The sequence below is a fragment of the Vidua chalybeata genome, chromosome 2 (genome assembly GCF_026979565.1).
Source record: "Vidua chalybeata isolate OUT-0048 chromosome 2, bVidCha1 merged haplotype, whole genome shotgun sequence".
Lineage (NCBI taxonomy): Eukaryota > Metazoa > Chordata > Aves > Passeriformes > Viduidae > Vidua > Vidua chalybeata.
Window position 1 is genome coordinate 72,359,545 of NC_071531.1, and position 19,694 is coordinate 72,379,238.

A 19,694-nucleotide genomic window follows, 5' to 3' on the forward strand; every position below is an offset into this window, starting at 1 on the left:
AAAAACATCAGTCAGATCAAAGTAAAAGCTTTGTCTTGGCATTTATGGGAAACTTGCACTGCTTTAGGTGTCTGTATAGGTTTATCAAAACCACTTTACTCAGAGTTGATGAGTGCAACTCCGAGTGAACTCGAGTTCCTGATTTAGAGGAATCCTGTAATTGCTGGCTGGCTGTAAAGTTTCTGTCTTTCAAAGCTATTCCACTTTTCAGGAAAATACTGGCAGAAATGGGCAAGTCGCAGACAGATTCAGCTTTCACTGTTGTCAGTAAAAATTATCCAGAATAAATGTAGTTTAATTCATTCCTTTATGCCTTGTCAGCTTGGAAAGTAAAGCTGGATATTCATGCCATTGCTAAGTAAAAGAAGGTGTTTGTTGAAGACTACATGGTTGAGAAGCATGACCTCTCATTTCTGTGTTGCTTGTTGAGTGCTGAAGGATATACACATCAAAATGTAAAGCATCCTGCTGATCTAGGCATTTGGATATACATACCTGCCTGAGAGAAGGGAATGAGCAAGGAGTATGTAGAGAATAACCCCAATGGGCAGGAGCAGGGAGTGCAACAAAGGAACAGGCTATACTTATAACAACCACCATCATATGATGGCTTTCAAGCCTACTTGTGCATTTTTTTCACTTTGTTTCAAAATCAAACACATGAATAGCAGGTAAATGCCAAATTTGTGTACACACCTACTTCATACCAGGCATTGCAGCTCATTACCTTCAGGAAGCTTTCCTCAGCCCTGGGAGTAATGAGTACACCTCACAAACACGCAGCCTCCAGCATTTCCAGAGTGATTTTCTGAGAACCACACAGAAAGAAAGTCTTTCTAGTAAAGTCAATCTCATTTGCAGTGGTACTTCTGCCAGTGTTCACTGCCTGCTCCCTTTCTCACAGTCAGGTCAAGCTTTTCTTGATGGGAAGTGACCCGAGAGAGCAAGGACAGTGCTAGGAGGCCCCCACACCTGTGACTGGAGGGCAGCTGCTCACGATGTGTGCAATTACTGGCCAGGTGCTGTTTGGTACAGATAAGGTGAACCTGCTGAACTTGTGACTCCATTAACCTGAGCTCCTGTCCGGAGCAGCCTTTGCCAGCAGGGTCAGTGGCTGAGGAGCAAAAAATTATACATTCCACAATTTAATTATGTACTATTTAATTTTGTTGCCTTTCAATTGTGTTATCCTATTAACACATATGAGTTTTTATTGTTGTTTGGTAATTGCTAATTTTATGTATTTATAGCACAAATCTTCTGGGGGTTGTGTTCTGTATCATTTGCGGAGGGTGCTTGTGTGGGTCCATATATAAACCCAGGACTTTTACCTCAGTGATCAGTTCATTTGAAATGGACAGCCTAGCACAAATCACTGTGAGTGAAGTTCTCCTATAAAGCATTTACCATCTATAGTTTAAGAAGGCTCTAGGTGTGTTTCAGCATGAGGAGCACAGGATTTTTGTCTCCTAAGGTGAAATATCAAATACTACCAACTTTCAAAATTTATAGCTACTTGTTTAAGAAACCATTGGCTCATTTTCTCCACCTGGGTCAGTGATCTGTGACAGATCCTGTCCATAAACCCAGTCTTGCTTCCTTTTGTTTTACCAGTGCCTCTGAAGCTGGCTAGGGGCATTCCCAGTGGAGATGGGACTGGCCAGCCTAAGCTGTCTGGCTGCCCAGCATGTGCAGAGATGCAGGCACAGGCAGAGCTGGCGAGCAGGCAGGACAGCTTCCAGGCTGTGCCCAGAGGAACCTGTGCCACTCATTCCATATGCAGAACTGGCCAGGGAATTCAGAATCCTGTATCTGAAAATGGGGCAGCTGGCACTTCAGAACTCTGCAGAAAATTGCAGGTTTTATTAGGATGCCTGTGCTGCCCTTATTCAGAGCAATCTGAGCTGTCTTAAGAATCTACACTGCTGCAAGGCAGAAGATAATCGAGGTGCACACCTTTGCAAGATGCCTGCAAAGGGCAGACAGTATTGTCTGCATGTGCCATTGTTGTGTCCTGCACAATATTGAACAAGATCAGATTAATTACTTCTTTTCACACTGTTTTGTTCAGGTAACAAAAAGGTGCAGGGCAATCCCTGCAAAACAAAATGGATAAATCCCCCAAAACAAAATGGATAAATGCTGTCACTTTGGGGCAAGGCAAAATTTTATAAAAAGCACTAAGAATTAAAGTGCATGGGTGCAAATAGTAGAACAGGAAAAAATCCTCATAAAGGTTTCCAATACCTCTGGCTGTCAAAAGACCACTCTGTTCTGCTGGGGAGTTGTGACTTTTTAGGAGACCATACCAAGTAGAGCTAATTCTTTGTGTTGCTCTGGTTTGTGGACTTGCCTACCTCAAACACAGGCTCTCCCATAAGCTACAGAATGGAAGCGGGAAGTTATGGCAAGGGGTGGGATACAGGCTGAGAACTGCTGTACTGATGCTGCCTCTCTGTCAAAATTCCCTGTATTTTTGGCCTGTTTCTCCATAACTGCTTTAACAGTCTGATTTTGAAGCCCTTTTTTCTTAATATCTTCCCTGATAAGATTTCTCAAGTCCCTCGAGTTCCTTCATTTTCTTAGTCAAATATCTCATGAGGCTATTTCTGTGGTCAGTTCTAGGAAAAAGTCCATAAGTCCATCTGTTCTTTTTTCAGTTCCCCTCTGAGCATTTACAGGAGCCTCTCTGGTGTCTCTCTCTCACTACAAACACTCTGTGATCCTGCAAAAAAAAATAGGAAGAAAACTAACAGAGAATCTGTCCTTCAGAGCAAATATTTCCTGCTTCATATTATTTCTGTGTGAGAAGTTGAAAGACCTGTCTTTTCTTCAGACTGAGGTCACTCAGTTTCTGCCCATTCATTTGGATTCTTGATGAGCAGGTGCTGGACCTCTCTTTGTTTCTTGCAGTAAAAGCATTGTGATTAAATGGGGAAGACAGGCTCCCAATGATCTGAGAAGGCAAGGGTGTGCAGCCACAGGGTCATTTAGCAGAGCATCTTTGGGCTGACTCCCAGACGGTTTGCAGGTTGCTGTTGCACTGGAGGCTTTGAACTTTGGCATGAGTGAAAAACAAGAGTTCTTCTAGGCACCAAGGCAAAGCACTCTGCAAGGGCTGAAAAATGTGTTGTGCTAATGATTCTCAGGTTAGAGACATGCTTGTGTGTATTACTCTATGCCTGGAAATCTGACTGACCTCAGACTCAGTGAAAAGTTGCCATATGCTGCTCCACAAAATAAAAAAAAAAGTACAAAATCGCTTCACCTAGCAACACCTGAATTTTTTTATTACTCTTGTGCACCTCCCAGCCAACAGTTCCTTCCTCAGAGCTGGTGATGCGCTTTGTGAAGAGGTAAAAATGGACTGGTGCCTTCTCCAGCTTTACATTTAGGTGTGTCTGCCTGGCTGGAAATTGATTGTGCAAGGCTTTAAAGAAGTAAATAATGCCTTAGATGACATAGACCTTTGAGCCTAATGGGTTATCTAATCAATTTTTGTGTCTATTAAACTAGAGGCCTGTCTGAACAATTCAAAACCAGCTGCATTGTGGTATAGAATTAAACAGTATCAGAACAGCTATTAGCTATGGCTGGTGGGAAAATTCGTAATTTGGGGAGAATCACAAAGAAAACAGAGGAAGCTGTTGAATGTCAGACAACTGCAAAACCTTGCCTACTCTGCATTACAAATGCACTGGAGATGTATTTGTTGTGAACAGAAGGCAAGAGGTGTGCCTTTGTTGTGGGAGACAGAATTGAGAGGGACACTACTTGAGCCACACACAGAAATATAGAGGTCAATAGAGCAAACACAACTGTTTCCCCACCAGGCCAATAACAGACAATTGTTTATTCATCAGTTTGAAGATAACAACTTGCCATCAGCTGAGAACATCAACTAAGCAGACAATAGATGGAGTAATATTTAGAAGTCTCTACAGCTAAAAGGATAAAGACTTAACAGGACTCACCAGTAGAAAATGTGCTGGGAAACAATTGCCCTGACAAGGCTGCTAGAAGAAGGGTGAATGAACTGTATGCAGCAAATACAACAAAGGAGTTATGGTTATTAATTACTAAGTAAAGAATGGCTGAGATTCTTCTGAACTGGGGTAGTACACACTGCCTGATAACCAAACCCACAGTATTCTTGTCTGCACCTAAACACATTGAATTTTTCACAAAAGTTGCTTTTGATATAGTCATTTATGCGCTGCTCTACAACAAAAGCTGTATTTTAATAGAACTTTTTTATATTTATGAAGCTCATTTATGAAGTACTTCTGTCAGTTGGGGAAAAGTCAGTTTTTCAGCTTATACTGGGAATTTTAGGGAAGGCTCCATGAAATGCTCATACAATGTCTCTCTGTAACAACTTCAGATACCAATTATCCCTTGAATTACCAAGACCTCAGACGCCAGTATCTGTTACAAAGACACAGCATGCCTTTGTTGCACAAAAGGACGTAAAATTTCTTCCAGGACTGACCTTTCCTGATACTACTCACAAATGGAGCTGGTGACAAAGGGCACCTTGAGAGCTTCCTAAAGGCACTCACAAAGTGGGATGAGGAAATAAATGGATATATAAAAAATTCCCATTTATCCCAAGATGGAGTTGAAGCTAACTTCAAAGTCATTATATTCATAGCATAGGTTATTATTTAATTTCTTTCTGGGTAGTCAGCTATCTTCACAAATGCTTTACTAACCAGTCACAGTTAGTTATCCCCAAAGTGAACTTTTATTCACTATGAAGGACTCATGTTGCTCCACACAGAAGTTAGGAGGAATGAGAACAAATTACTTTTTAGGGTAACCCTTTTGCCTTGTAGAATTATAAGAGTGATCTTCCAACTGGACTAGAAGCAACACTTTGCCCTGAAAGGACCTTTACCAGTGTCTGTAGGAAGAAAGACATAAAAGACTGAAGAAATCAAAGTCTTGACATGAGATTTCTTTGTTGGCCAAGACTTACATTGATAGAGGAAATGGAAAAAACAGATTTAAGCTAGTAGGCAAGTGGAACATGTGCCCAGACACAGTAACTGAATCCCCTGGAACATTAGTTGACCATTCCTGGACCTATGACTGTGCTTGCACACTCTGAATGTCTGAAACACTTGCATGAGTGCAGTTAACTCACTGTGACTATAGGAAACTTTGGGACTCATTTTTTTTTCCCCATGGATAGTACTTCTTGAATCAATTATAAATAAGCATTGAACTCAGGTTTCATGAATTACCATGGTTCTGTTAAAAGAAATGACACCTAGAGTGCAGAATCTGTTGGTTCTCATTCCAACAAAGAGCTTACCCAAGCGTTGAAGGAATTAATCCTATAGCTCCAAATAGGAACGAATTTACATTCGAAAGCTATGACTTTCTCCTGGCCTAGAGAGCAGCACAGCTCTTCAAAGCAGTATCAGCAATGCTCTGTGCAGGATGCAGTTTCAGACCTCACTGGGACTTTGAAGAGACTGATCCATAAAGGGTTGTTTGAAGAAAGTGACAGCAAAGGACTGTAAATGCACAGTTGGGCAGGGATGGCATTAAAGTCTCCCAGAAAATAAACATTTCAATCAGACTTTCTTTACACAAGACAACATATATAAATTATACTACTTGAAAACATGGAGCACTTGAACCTTAGGGTCTACTAGTAGCTTTAATAATAGGAATTTTTTTACATATTATTTAATATTAAACTTAAATTAATAAAAGAGCCCTATCTTAAGCTGTTAGGTACTTCTCTGTAACAGTTATTGTGCAGTATCGTGATGTCTCAAGAATATTAAAGCGTCATTTACTCAGTTAGGACTCCTGCCAATAGATCCTTCACCTTTAGTACACAGCAGCCTGGGCTATTATACCCAATGGATTTCTCCATATTATATTTGCTGCAAGTGAAAACCAAAGCAATAATGGCATCAAGTCTAGACTAAGTGGCTCTCATTTTTTTTCATACCATGGCTGTAGGTAAAGACAGGAGCACACAACACAAAATACCATCTAGCAGCACTGACAATTAAGTTTCATTGTACCTGTACGATTGCCTTTTTCTGTCTGGAGACCATCTCTCTCCACAAAACCTCAGCAGAAACCTAAAACATGTTTAAACAGTGTCACTTTCTAAATGATCATGCAGCTTGAAATCCTTTCTATAATTAATTATGTAAATTTATGCCACATTTAGGAAAGTAACTAATCTTGATCCAGCTAAAGGCTGCTTCACATTGAATGTAAAACCTAGGTATTTCATTTCTGAAAGGCTATGTTTGACAGCCAAACTTGTGTTTAGCAAGATTTATTTTCCCCAAAGACATGCTGACTGGTAGACCTTTTTTTTAATTAGTATGATCCATGGCAGGCCACGTCTCTTGTCACAGATCATGTCTGATTTCCTGTTGGGATTTACTGACCTTTCGTTTCATTGGTCCTTACTTGAGCTTGCTCTATTAGATTTAAAAGTCCAGATGAAGTATGCATCATTTTTCTCCATGTAATATTTATGCACATTGATCAAATTATTCCTTGGTCTTACCTTGATAATTTAAACAGAGTAGTCTTTTAGTCATAAGGTATGTTTTCTGCTTTAGTTCTATACCTTGTCCATTCACTCATCCCTCTTTTTGGCATGTATTCAGTATTCCTTCAACAGACTCAGCACAGCCAGACAGTGGAAAAAATCCCACATTTGCATACTCCTATTACTTCTTCATTTGTAGGAGCACAAGGTACCTGAGCCTTCCGTGCCACCATGTGCAATGGAAAAGTCACATTAAATTGCCAGTAATCCTTTGCAGCAGGTGGTACCCTTTCTGTGCCAGGTGTGAATTCCTTATACCTTGATGCACAAGCCTGAATTTCACTCTATTAAACACAAATAATTCAAAGCAATCTGAGGGAAAATGCTTTTTCTTTAATCTTATTTACAATTACCTTAATCCATGAATTTTCAGCAAATTTTGCCAGCAGTGCTTGTGTAGCTGCTGCCAGGGTACTGATGAACATATTGGGAAGCAGTGAGTTGTTTACTGAGGCTGGAGGAGTTCCCCATGAACTGATGATCTGCCTCTGTTGATATCTGTTGGGCAATTCCTGATCCATGTTACATGAAGTATAAAGCTCAGTTATTTCACTTCTGAAGGGTTATTTCTGTCAATCCAACTTGAATTTAAGAAGATCTGTATTTCCCAAATGTTATTAGGTGGTAGCAATTATGTTTCCGTCCTACAGTTTTGTATTAATTGCTCCTCAGCCCTAAACTCTCATTTTCCATTGTTTTTCCTGTGATTCATGTCAGGCTAACCAGCCTTTGTCTTCAGAGGACCTCCCTCTGCCTTCAAGTATTGTCTTTTCTTGGCAGCTGTTGCAGCCCACCAGAGGCTGAACAGAACTTTGGATACAGTGTTGGGAATGCATTACACTTGCAGGTGTAGCAGAAAGGTGGATTGGGGTTGCTGTGGAATAAGATTAGATAGCACATTGACTTTGTCATTCAAAGCCAGTGGCATTTTTATGTGTATATCATAAACCTACTGTAGTAGGGCTCTCTTTATTGCTCATGGATTGCTGTGATGAACTGTCTGGTTCTGTCAGCCTTTTAAATCCAATTTAAATTGCTCAGGCTGCCCTCTAATCTCTCTTTAAGGACTTTCTACCTCAGTTAATGTCACATTAGGGTTCCAAAACAAGTGCCCTTGAGATAAGAATGTCTATGATTTTTTTGTGATAGCAAGGGTACTAACACATTGTTCATTTAGCTTTCCTGCTCCTCCTCAGCTCTCTCTTTAGCATTCCATCCTCTTTAGTTGTCTCTTACAGCTTACTTCATGTTGTGGGAATCTGGCATACATGACACCTTTCAATTTTAATATGTTCAAGGGACTTCTTATACATTGCCTGGTCATTTTTTTCTTCTTTGTTCTCCAGGAATTTTTATGTTCTGCTTTCTGACAATACAACACCTGTGTTTTTCAGTCTTATTTGGATGTTCCATGTTGGATTAGTGCTTTTAGAGCCCACCATAATAAATACTGCTATTTGAGCTTTGTTTGTATTATGAGGATGGTAACATATCATCACTCTCTTATTAATGAGCAAAGTTTGCCTATGCTTTTAATGAGCATAGGCAAACTTTTGAACTGAAAATGGCTTTATCATGCATAGAGTTCAGTCAGTCCTTTTCTCTAGCTTGTCCATGTTTTTTTTTCCATTCTGTGGAATTCCATCACTGCTGTCCTATGCTTGTACAACATCGGAGCAGAGACTAGTCAGAAGTCTCCTTGATTTTATATAGCATTATATCCTGCATCTGGGGGGTTTCCACAGACATAATTTTTGATTTTGCTGCCATAATTTTTGTCCTGATTCCTATGAAAATAATTAATGATCACAGAACTTGAGGGGAGAGGTGCAGTCACTTCAGCCATTTCTCCCCAGAATAAACCTACTGCAGTCAGTAGATCATATTAAGTCTGTTTCTGATGGCACTGAATTGGGATTGAAGCTAGTCCAGATGCCCTAACTCCTGAATTTGCTTGTAGGAAGGATTTTTTTTTTACTCTAGGGCACTAATACTACACTATAATGCTTTGGGCCATACAAATATGTTGGAGTACTATCATACAGCTGGACCTTAATTTAAAACAGAAAAAGGGAAAATGTTAGAGGTAAAAAAGTATTTTGTCATCTCATTTCTACTCTCAAGCTAGTCAAATTCACTAACTGCAGTTAATGGAAACATCACTGTCCAAACCAGCATTTTGACAGACTCAAAATTAATTGTTTCCCCTTTTTCCCCTCTAAAAATAAGTAATTACAGTTAAAAAAAAAGAACTGTCACTTGAAGGTCACACTTTTGAGTTTGACTTTAAAAAATATGTTTGTACTGAATTTCATTTGACAGGATTTCACATTTCCCTATGTAAATCTTTGGTCACACTGGGTGAAATCATTATTCTTTACCATAGCACACCTATCTGAGGTGCTGTTTACTAGCAGCTAAGCATTGCACAGTACAGGCTCAGGACTGGTGTTCTATGGACAATTGCATTTAGAACTGTAAGTGTGCAAAGGGCCAGCAGGAGTTGTGGAGGACCTTGGGGAAACAAAATATACTGGTCCCATCCCTACTGTGTCCTACAACCTCCTAACTGATGATTAAATCAGTCTGGAAAAGCAGCCATGCAATGCTGAAATGTTGCAAGATCATTTCCTTTGGGAACCTCTGTGATTCATCAGACAAGTCTTTTGGAAGCATTTCAGACTCAGGTTTGCAATGGAATTGAGGCATCTGCAACCACCTGTAAATACCACGTGGGTTTTTCTGAAGTATCACAGTTGGACCTGACTTGTGCAGCCTCTGTTATGAAATCCACTAGGCTTGGGCTTTTGATTTCTCTCTGGGCATCCTTGTAAATATGGTACTGTAGTAAATCTGATCCGAAATCACATTAGTCCCATTTTATATCAAGTCCCATTTAGAAATGCTTGCCTTTGACATTTTTGGTTTAAGTTACTTGCTTCTAGTGCTGTAGTAGTAGCTATTAATTTGTTAGTTTTGTCACCTTTCATTGTCAAGAAAGCATCAAAGCTGCTGCAGTTTTTAAGCAGCAGAGCAGAGTCACTTGGTTGCTGGTGAGAACACCACATAAGCTGACCCATCAAGCCCAGTTACAGGCACTAAAACTGGTCCTTGTCTTAGGAAACTCTAGGCTTCACCAGTTTCCAAACAGACTAAGCACTCACAGAATAGAATGAGACAAGGGAAGCACCTTGCACCTTCCTCTGAGCAGCAAGTGAGGGTATTTCCAACACAGTCCACATGAGTTCCTTGCTCTCCCAGTTTCTGCAAGTTTCTGCTGGAGATCCTGCTCCTCTCTCACAGAGAAAGGACATAATGTATGCATGGGTCCCCATGTAGCACCAGTGCTGCCCCTCCTCGAGGACAGGGCACTGGTCAATGGAAGAGGCAGAAAGATCCAGCCCCCATCTGCCTAGGGATCATATCCTTGACAGAAGCAGAACAGAACCAATTATCAGTTACAATATGACAATCAGCACATCTTGTCGTGTCAACTGGATGTCCTGTATTTCTCTGGAGACCTGAATAAGGTCAGTTGCCTTTTCAGGGACAGGGGTCTCTTCTTCTGTGAGAACATACTACCTCTTTCCCACAAATCACTGTGTGTGTGTCATAAACAATTAAATAATTCCATGTTTTCATTTCTCTTGAAATGGAGGACTAACTGTCCAAGAGCTATCATCACAACCTATGGACGGACCTCTCTTATCTTAATTTAATTTATTCTTTTTTTTCTGATCAAATGACTTGAAATAACAGCTTTTTCCAGAGCAGACTTGTACTATTGGTGCTATATTTTCAGTGTATTTTTTTCTTACTTTCATATCCTAATATTTAGTTTGCTCTTCCCACTGCAAAAGGCACAGAGTGTTTTTACTGAGCTGCCTACAATAATGAACAGGTCTTTGTCTTGAGAGGTTAGTTAATTTTCTTCAATAAAGATTATGAATAGCTTAAATTATTACTTCTAACATATGGAACATTGTTTTTGTCATAGACATTTAATTGTGTTACCCAATGACCTTCCCAGCTTTACACGGAAATAATTCGGTTCCTATCAAAACGTAACAACATTGAATGTTCTTGAGTTATTCTCAGGCTTCACACAGCTATTCTTGAGAATTGAATGAGCTCTTGCTTTCATTCTGTTTTTCAATTCAGTGCAGATCTAGCATTTCACCAGAGCTGGGATGTCCATCCTGTCTTGCCAAATTTCCCTTGGAGTATTGTCTGTGTATCTCTGGCTGACCATCAATTCCTCTCTCTTCAACACCAGCCCTTCTTCCAGAGTCTATCTCCTTTTGTTCATCTGCCCTATTACCAACCTGACAGTTTAATCCTGGAGTACAGCCCAGGCCTTGCACAGTAGGTGCTGACTGGTTTTCATTATTTTGGCATGAAGTGCTCAGCATCCAAACTACACACCAGGCACTACTTGTGCATGAAGCCTGATGTGTGTAACAGGCAGACATCCAAATTTTTTGTGAGGTATTTACAGTGAGAATCACAGCTCTGTTCCTTGGTACCTTTCAGCTTCTCCACCTAAGATACCCTTATAGTGATAAGAAGTATTAACAGTCACTTCTTCAGAGCAGTAAACCAGTAGACACCAGGCAGCTTAGGTAGAATCTGGTCACCAGAGATAGGACCTAAGGGAATGGCCTGAAGCTGTGTCAGGGGAGGTTTAGATTAGATATTAAGATAAGGTTCTTCACCCAGAGGGTTGCTGAGCACTGGAACAGGTTCCCCAGGGCAGTGGTCATAGCACCAAGCCTGACAGAGTTCAAGAACCATTTGGACAATGCTCTCAGGCACATGGTGTGATTCTTGGAGTGTCCTGTGCAGGGTCAGGAATTGGACTTGATGATCCTTGTGGGTCTCTTCCAACTCAGAATATTCTATGATTCTGTGAATGTATCAAGTGGTGTGAGGCAATGAATCACACCCTTCACTGGCTGAAAAATTCCATTATCTTCTGAACGGCTTTTGGAAAAAGGTGAGATTAATGGTGTTGCCATATTCTGGCATCTTGGTTTTAAAAACAACTTCAGCACTACATGCTGATGTTTGTACACTTCTTGGTGTACAAAGGGCAGCAGGGAAGGGGGAGAGGTTATAGAGGGGAAGGAAAGTTCAGCTCCTGCTGGCAAGAAGAATGCTTTGGACAGAAGGGTGAAATTCATCTTGCCTTGCCTCAGGCTTCTGGAAACAGGTATTACTGACACAGGGGGCCAGGGCCAGCACCTTCCTGCCTGCTCTGTTCCTGTGTGTCAGAACTTGTTGATGTTGTGATGACAGCACTGCCTTTCAGAGACCCCAAGAGTTGGCCCTACATAAAAAAAGGGCAGAACAAGATATTCTAAATTAGAGCATGCAGCAGGAATCAAGGATTTGATACAGAAAGTAAAAACTTGAGTTTTGCTAGCCTGTAAACGAAGATTGACACATAGGTAGTTGAAAGTGAAAGGAAGAAAGAAAAAAAAAAATCTGTTGCTTCAAACAACATTTCTCTTATTTTACGAGTGGCTCTTTCAGAACTGGCCTAGGCATATTTCCTTGTGAAACTTGAGCACTGGCAAAACCCTGGTCCTGTGCACCATAACCCATGGCCTAATGCAATAGATGATCTCTCAAGTCCTTATGCCTGTTACAGCATTATGAAGGCATCTTCTCCATGTGCTTGATGAGAGATCCAAAACAAGAGAGAAGATTGGGCCCTCTGCAATTGAAAGTGAAAGTCAGGACTTGCCATCTTGAGGACAGTTGCCAGCTTTTCATTTTCATTCACACTGAGCCATGATGGGGATGCTCTTAGCATGGGCACTCTACCAAACCAAAGAGAAAAACATGTGGTACCTATCAGTCCAGAGCTGTTTTACAGGCCTAAAGAGAGATAGGTAGACAGAAATTAAAACTTAAGCATGGGAAAATGTATGTTAATTGTCAAGACAGGATTGCTTGCAACTCTGTGTTAGGAGGGGTAATTGTCTGTCTTTTATATGGTGACATACACCTATAATGTGCCCAGGTTCCCTTCCATTGCAGGATCATTTGACCTAGGGAGGAAAAACATCAGAAAGAAACTGCAGAAAGAAGCCAAGGATATGAAACCTTTGACAGTATATGGAGACTAGTTAAGGACCTGTCAGAGTTGAGACAAAGTAAAGGACAACTCATAGCACACCTAGATACTGACGTTTATTTATGTTTATTTAGGAATTAACAAGACTACAACTTTTAACTGCTTGGTATCTCACACACTGTTGCTTTCCCCACAGTGTTACATCACCAGGTCTCACCTTCCCTTCATGGTAGGGACATTGTGGAGGTCTCTCAAGGTGGAAGTTTTCACTTTATGCTGTGCAGCTCCTCTCAGTTGCCTTTCTCAAGCATTACTGGCCATAGTTTACTGAGCATCCCCTAACATTTGTCTCCACACATGTCCTTCATCTGCAGGATCTTGCCCTACATCCAGTGTTTTTCATCCAAACATGATCTTCACTTTCATGCTTCTAGCCCTGAGCCCTAGGTTTTGGTTGCAATCAGCCTCCTAACTGGTGGATCTGTCTCCTATCTTGTTACTAATTGGAGTGTTTAGGACATGCCACTATTGTTTAGTCCAGCTGCTATCAAAATGTTCAACTAGTTTGTGGCTTGTGCTTCAGAGCACAGCTCAAAGTTCAGCTTTGGGCATTGATGCAAACACAAAATTCTCTGCTATCTGACAGCATCCAAAATTTAAAAAGGATGTTTTTGCCTGCCACCAGCCTCAATACTAGTGACAGGAAGTGAGTGTGTACTGTAGATCAAGAAAAGGGGGAGAAAGGAAGCTGGCAAAACAAAGATATTAGGTGGAGTTCATTAAAAGTGAGACAGCATCCTTCAAATAACTGAGTTATGTTCAGTGAGTAAAATTGGAAGATTCGTGAACTCTGGCAGATTAAACATACAAATAAAATAAGGCAGGCCAGAAAAATGAATTAGCAATATCCTGAAATGGGGTAAAAGCTCATAAATCCTGTTTTAAACATTTTAGGAGTAGGATTGTTTGTTGAGCCATAGATTATCACTGCAAAAGACAAGGTAAGGCCATGACAGAAGAAAAGTGTGCTCCTCATGGACAAACTTAAGAAGGTTTAGATATTTATGGGGGACTTTTATAGGATCTGTCTAATTGAACTGACTATAGAAGAAACTATGGAACACAAGAGCAAAATGAACCTTGATACTTCAGGGCAAGTGAACAATATTCACCCAAAGGATATGCCAGAGCTCACAGATGAAATAACAGAAGAGCTGGCTGTGGTTTCCATCTCCTCACTTGAAAAATCCTAGGCCCTGAGGTCTCGAAAGCTGAAAGATGAGACATCAATTTTCTGAAAGGGTTCTGGAGGAGATCCAAGGAACTAGCAGAGCCTGACTGAGCACATTATTAAAAATTGGGGTTTAAAAATTTAGGAAGGAAAAACAGAATGTACTGAGGAAGAATGACCATGACTTCTTTAAAGAGAAGCCCTACCTCACAAACATCCTGAAGTGTTTTGAAGGCTTTGGGATGTGTATGGATAAGGGAACTTCTATTCATAGAGTATGCTTAGGCTTCTTGAAGGTATCTTCTGGTAGTCTGTCAGCAAATCCAGAACTTATGTGTGTGTTGGTTGAAAGATAGTCAGCAGAGGATAAAAATAAATTATAAGACTTGACTTATCACAAATGAAGTTGATCAAGTCTATGGTGGACTCCTCAGGTTTATCTGAATAGTAGTCAAAAAAAGCAAATGCACTATTAAGAAGAGTCACACTGGAAAAGGGACAGAGAGGTAAACAGGGTGTCCTGGGGCCACTTTCTCAACCCTTTGGTGCATCTCTCTTCAGTATCATGTGCAGGACACAGAACTGATGAAGAAGACTGAACTAGAGGGCAGCTTACAAGTCCTTTCCGATAATAGGTGTTTTAATTAAAAGGCACTGCAATTCAAGGTGAAGTCTGTGACAGAGAGAAAAGAAAAGAAGGAAAAATTACAGAAAGAAATATCTGAAGACAGCAGCTTGCACAATGCTCTCCCCACCAGCTGCTGACAGTGTATCCAAGCCACAAGGTCAGCACTTCTTTCATAATCTCTTGGTTCCAGGATATGATCCACCTACCCTTGACACATGCTGTTGGCCTGGCTGAAGCAGGGTCTTTTAGGTCTTTGTGGACTGAGTCCTGGTTATGTATGTTTCTATCTTTAGTTACAAAACACATTATTAACTGTAAAGCCTTTAGCTAATCGTTGATAGATTGGTGATTATAAAATAGTGCTGCAGTTATTCAGAGTCTACAACTTCCTCTTTCAAAGTTTAGTGCTTATATATTCCTTGTCTGTTTAAACTGTATTTTCACCCTGTAAAGAGCAGAACTTGTAAGATACATCAATATGATCCTGGGACTTTCTTGCTCTCTAAAAAAGGAATATGTTCTGGTAGTTCATTTTACAAGCTGCCCCTCAGAAATTTAGATTTGAAAATAAAATTTGTTGTTTTCTGGAAAGAAAAAAAAACAGGCTTTTTTATTTCTGTTGTTCCTGTTGCCTCTCCATTTGGAATTTTAATCAGGTCATGTGCCTTTCGTGCATGAACTGATACACATTTTGTACCCTCTGGCTACAGTTGCAGAGCTGAAGCTGTTATTCTATGCCTGGGGAAAGACAACATTAATTGCAGATCAGTGCTCTTATATGCTTTTATATAAATTAACAGTCAGACAGACATATCAGGTCATACATGAAATCATTTATAACCTGAATCCTCAGGTAGTAGTGTGTGTGTGACCAAGGGAAAGATCCTATCTAACTAATCCTACAAAACCCCACTAGAAGCCAGGGGTATGTATTACTTTTTAAGAAACATAATGACAGGAGGGAAGGCCAAGGAACAAATTAATTTTTATGAATGTTATGAAATTAAACAAGCAAAAATTTGCATTAAGGGAATCCAGAAGTTTCTCCACCATGCATCTTGCTGACCCTAAGGCCAGTGAGTTTCCTGCTGCTGCAGCTGACCAGGAGAGACAGGACTTGAATTGAAGAATCTTCAATATGCCTCTTGCAAGATTATCTCCTAGTGTGTGTAGCAACTGCAGTCAAAACAAGGGCAAGGTCTCCCGTCTATGAAGGTAACAGTCAACCCAGCAGTGATACTCAGGATATCCCGGTGTCGTTCAGAAGGGTACAGTAGTGCTGTATGAGTGTCTCCAACACTGAGTTGGAGTGAGGAGAAACATGGCATTAGGCTCAGCATCAGGACAAACCTGATCTGGACATCAAAGCTGCAGCTGTCACCCTGTGGTAGGTGCCAGAACCTGTGGAGGAATGTGAGCTGTTCTGCTGAGCACCTGCACTGCTGATGGACAAAGTTTCTGGTAACAACCAGACCAAGACTGAAGCCCCTGTGCAGATGAGGCCAAAGTGAGGTGAGGCAGTACAACAGATCACTGTGGAGCTGCAGACCCTGTCACCCATTCTGACCTCAGAGCTGCTTCTGCTCTCTTCTCACTGTCCTCTGATGGAGCTGGGCAAGTAGCACCTTCCTGGGTACCCCTCAGGAATGAGGGGAGGAGAGGGGAGCAGTCTCCTATTTCTTTACCCAGCAGGCAATGCCCAGCTCTCCACAGCAAAGTGCCAGCACAGAGCACCTTCTTTTGCTGAGTCCATCAGAGGGTGAGATCTTCCAGGGACAGGTCCTGGTTCTTTGGTGAGATCATTCCAGCTGTACACCTTATGGGTGAGCTGATCTCCAGAGTAGGGGCAACAGGGATGAGGAAGACAGAAAAAGTCCTGCCTTTTCTGTCTCACCCATTATTCAAAGACAGAATACTGTGGCAATATTTTGATATCCTTCCATCAACATCACACAAGCTGAAAAGGTTTTGTTGGTCACATCCTTTGTAGTACTACAATGATTTTTCCAGATTCTCTCAGGCTGGCATTGAAACAGGCAGTGGGAGGAGGGTGTCTGTGGCTCTGGGGATTTTAGCTTGAGATAGGAGGATCCCAAAAGGAAACAGTGAAAAATGAGACAATTTAGCAAAACTGACAGGAATTAATGAAGTGATTCTGTTCCCCTGTCCCTGTGTTTCTAGGTGAGAAGGATTCATCAAAACAATATTGTCTCTTCTGTCAATAGAAGAGAGTGGGGTGAAGAGGACTCTGCCTGCCCAGACAAATTGATTTAGTTTTGGCTTCTCTTACATTTTGCCATCCAGAGCTGTATGTTTGGGCACTCATGGGTGGGGGGGAGAGGGAGAGAGACAGGGAGAGAGACTGGGCTTACAAGCTGTCACAGGCAGTAGAAGCACAGCAGCAGCTGTGCTGCTGGGGTCTAGGGGCAACTGACAGCCAGGAACCCTCAGAGTCACCTCATCTTTCCATGGATGAGTCTGGGGAGAAATCTGATAAGTGCCTAAACCAGCAATTATTTTTTGAACAGAAATATGATATGGATGAATGGTACCACAGTTGCCAGGACAGGCTTTCTTTCATGCTGCAGTTTCTTAGGTCTACTTGTTAGGCTATCTAGATCATGAATTTTACAACTACAGTTGTCCCTGGGATTAGGGACATGCAGCATACTGGTTGAGAGCCAGCTGAACATGAGCCAGCTGTGCCCAGGTGGCCAAGAAGGCCAGTGGCACCTGGCACTATCAGCAATAGTGTGGCCAGCAAGACCAGGGCAGGGATTGTCCCCCATATACAGCACTGGTGAGGCCACACTTCCAGTGCTGTGTCCAGTTCTGGGCCCTTCCCTACAAGACAGACACTGAGGTGCTGGAGCACATCCAGAGAAGGGCAACAGAGCAGGTGAAGGGTCTGGAAAACAAGTCTCATGAGGAGCAGCTGAGGGAAGGAGGGACCTGTTTAGACAGAGAAAAGGAGGCTTAGGGGGACCTTATCACTCTCTATAACTCCCTAAAAGGAGGTTGTGGCAAGGAGGAGGTTGGTCTTTTCTCACAGGTAACAAGTGATAAGATGAGAGGAAATGGCCTTAAATTGTGCCAAAGAAGGCTTAGATTGAATATTAGGAAAAATTTCTTCACTGAAAGGGTGGCCAAGCATTGGAATAGGCTGTCAAGGAAAGTGGGGAAATCACCATTCCTGGAATGATTCAAAAAACATATGGAGATCCACCTGGGGACATGGTTTAGTGGTAAATAGAGCAGTAGAGCAGTGCTGGGTTAATGGTTGGACTTGATGATCTTGGAGGTATTTTTCAGCCTTAATGATTTTATGATTCTATATAACACTTTATGATTCTATATAACACTTAAAAGCATGAGGTGAAAATTACAGGGAAGAACTCCTGGGAACAGGCAGAATGTGATTACTTTCAACTATGCAACCATGAGACGGAAGCCCAAAAAAGTGGTAAGAATTCTTCAGGTCTGCCATATGGCAAATGAGGTTGATTTGTTGGGGTTTTCTTACTGAAGTGCATTGGGCTTGGGCTTTTTCAATCCAGAGTTAAGTCTGAGTTGTTTCTCAAGCACTCCTGTTTATGAGTGATCAATCATTCAGAGACTAGAGATACCAACTGAGAGCATTCATGCAGTGGTTTCAAGAGTAGGGTGACAGCAATGCATGGGTGACTGAAACACATGAGAGGCTGCTGCCACTTCCCTGGTCCTAACAAAGAGCTCTGGGCTTGCAGAGGTGACTCAGAGGAGCAAAGAGGAATGCTAAATGGATGATGGGGTAGCATCAGTAAGTGTTACAGATGGGTTGCCAACCACCCAGAGGGCAGTTGTGTGTTCATGTGATAGAAAACCTCCTACTGCTGCAAATAAAAGATTTCAAGTGATTAAAGTTTGTAGTAAAGTGATTCTTCCCAGTTCTGTCCCTGTAGCAGATGTGTGCTGTGGTCGGGCTGTAACACACAGGCATTCATAGTGTCTCTCTGTCTCTCTCTAGGTTCTCAAGCATCTGCGACACTTAAATTTCACCAATAACATGGGGGAGCAAGTGGATTTTGATGAGTTTGGGGACCTGGTAGGAAATTATTCAATAATCAATTGGCATCTCTCTCCGGAGGATGGCTCAGTCGTCTTTGAAGAGGTTGGGCACTACAACGTTTATGCCAAGAAAGGGGAGAGGCTTTTTATCAATGAAAACAAGATCCTATGGGGTGGATTCTCTAAGGAGGTAAGTGCTTAAATCCTCACAGCAATGTTTTCCTGATCCACAAGCTGAAATTTGATCTAGCCCTGCACACTCCTCATATTATGGCTCTATGTCTCATGATAGGATCCATTCACCTTACTGTATACACAGTCTCCACCATAGTCTTTCATACCCTTCTTATACACTAAAACAACACACAATGTCTCCTCCCCTTCTGTACATTTGTTCACCTTGGATATTAATGTTTTAAATTATGTCTTTTTTTCCCTAGCCCAAGCAGATACAGTGGAATTTTATAGTAAGGTTTCAAAAGGATGAAAAATTCATTACCCAAGTCTGGTTGTTGACAAAATCAATTTTTTCTGAGCTCAGGAGTTTCATTGCTGAAAAGAGCCATCTCTTTCACTCCCATTATTTCTGTATCAAGAAGTGTCTCTTCTTGCTCTTAGTTATATTCACAATTCTTTCTGCTAGCTTCACCCACCAAGTCCCAGAGCCTTCCTCACACCCTTGTCTTGCAAACCAACAGAACAAGCCCCGTCAATCTGCCTGGGTTAACTTGGACACGGTGCTCAAATAGTGGAAGATGCCAGCACCTGCTACCTTTTTTTTTTTTATTCTCCTTGAGGATGCTTCTGCAGCCTCAGAAGTAGCCTCAGATATCTCAAGAGGTATCAATTGACTTCAGTCAGGCCTAAGTCCTTCTCCACTGTCTTGCATATATTTAATCTTTTCAGCATAATTATTGTCACTAGCAGCCAGGCTGTGTCTGACCCACATGATGGAAATGTGCTGCAGACATCTCCAGACCAGAGCCAAATGAGCTGCTGTCATAGCTGGCAGCAGCCAGATAGGCAGAAACTCTGACTCCCAGAGGGAATACTGAGTGGGCATATGGTTTCTGGTCTGGGAATTGACACAGGGAGTAGAGTATTAGCTCAGAAA

The 19,694-nt window shown here is 41.5% G+C and overlaps 1 protein-coding gene across 1 annotated transcript in view; it reads left to right on the forward strand.

Annotated features, from left to right (window-relative positions):
• Positions 1-19,694, forward strand: part of CASR (calcium sensing receptor) — a 41,625-nt gene that overhangs the window by 13,237 nt on the left and 8,694 nt on the right. The window contains exon 4 of the mRNA XM_053936595.1: positions 18,540-18,770. Coding sequence (XP_053792570.1) covers positions 18,540-18,770 — 231 coding nt within the window. The remainder of the gene's footprint in view (positions 1-18,539; positions 18,771-19,694) is intronic.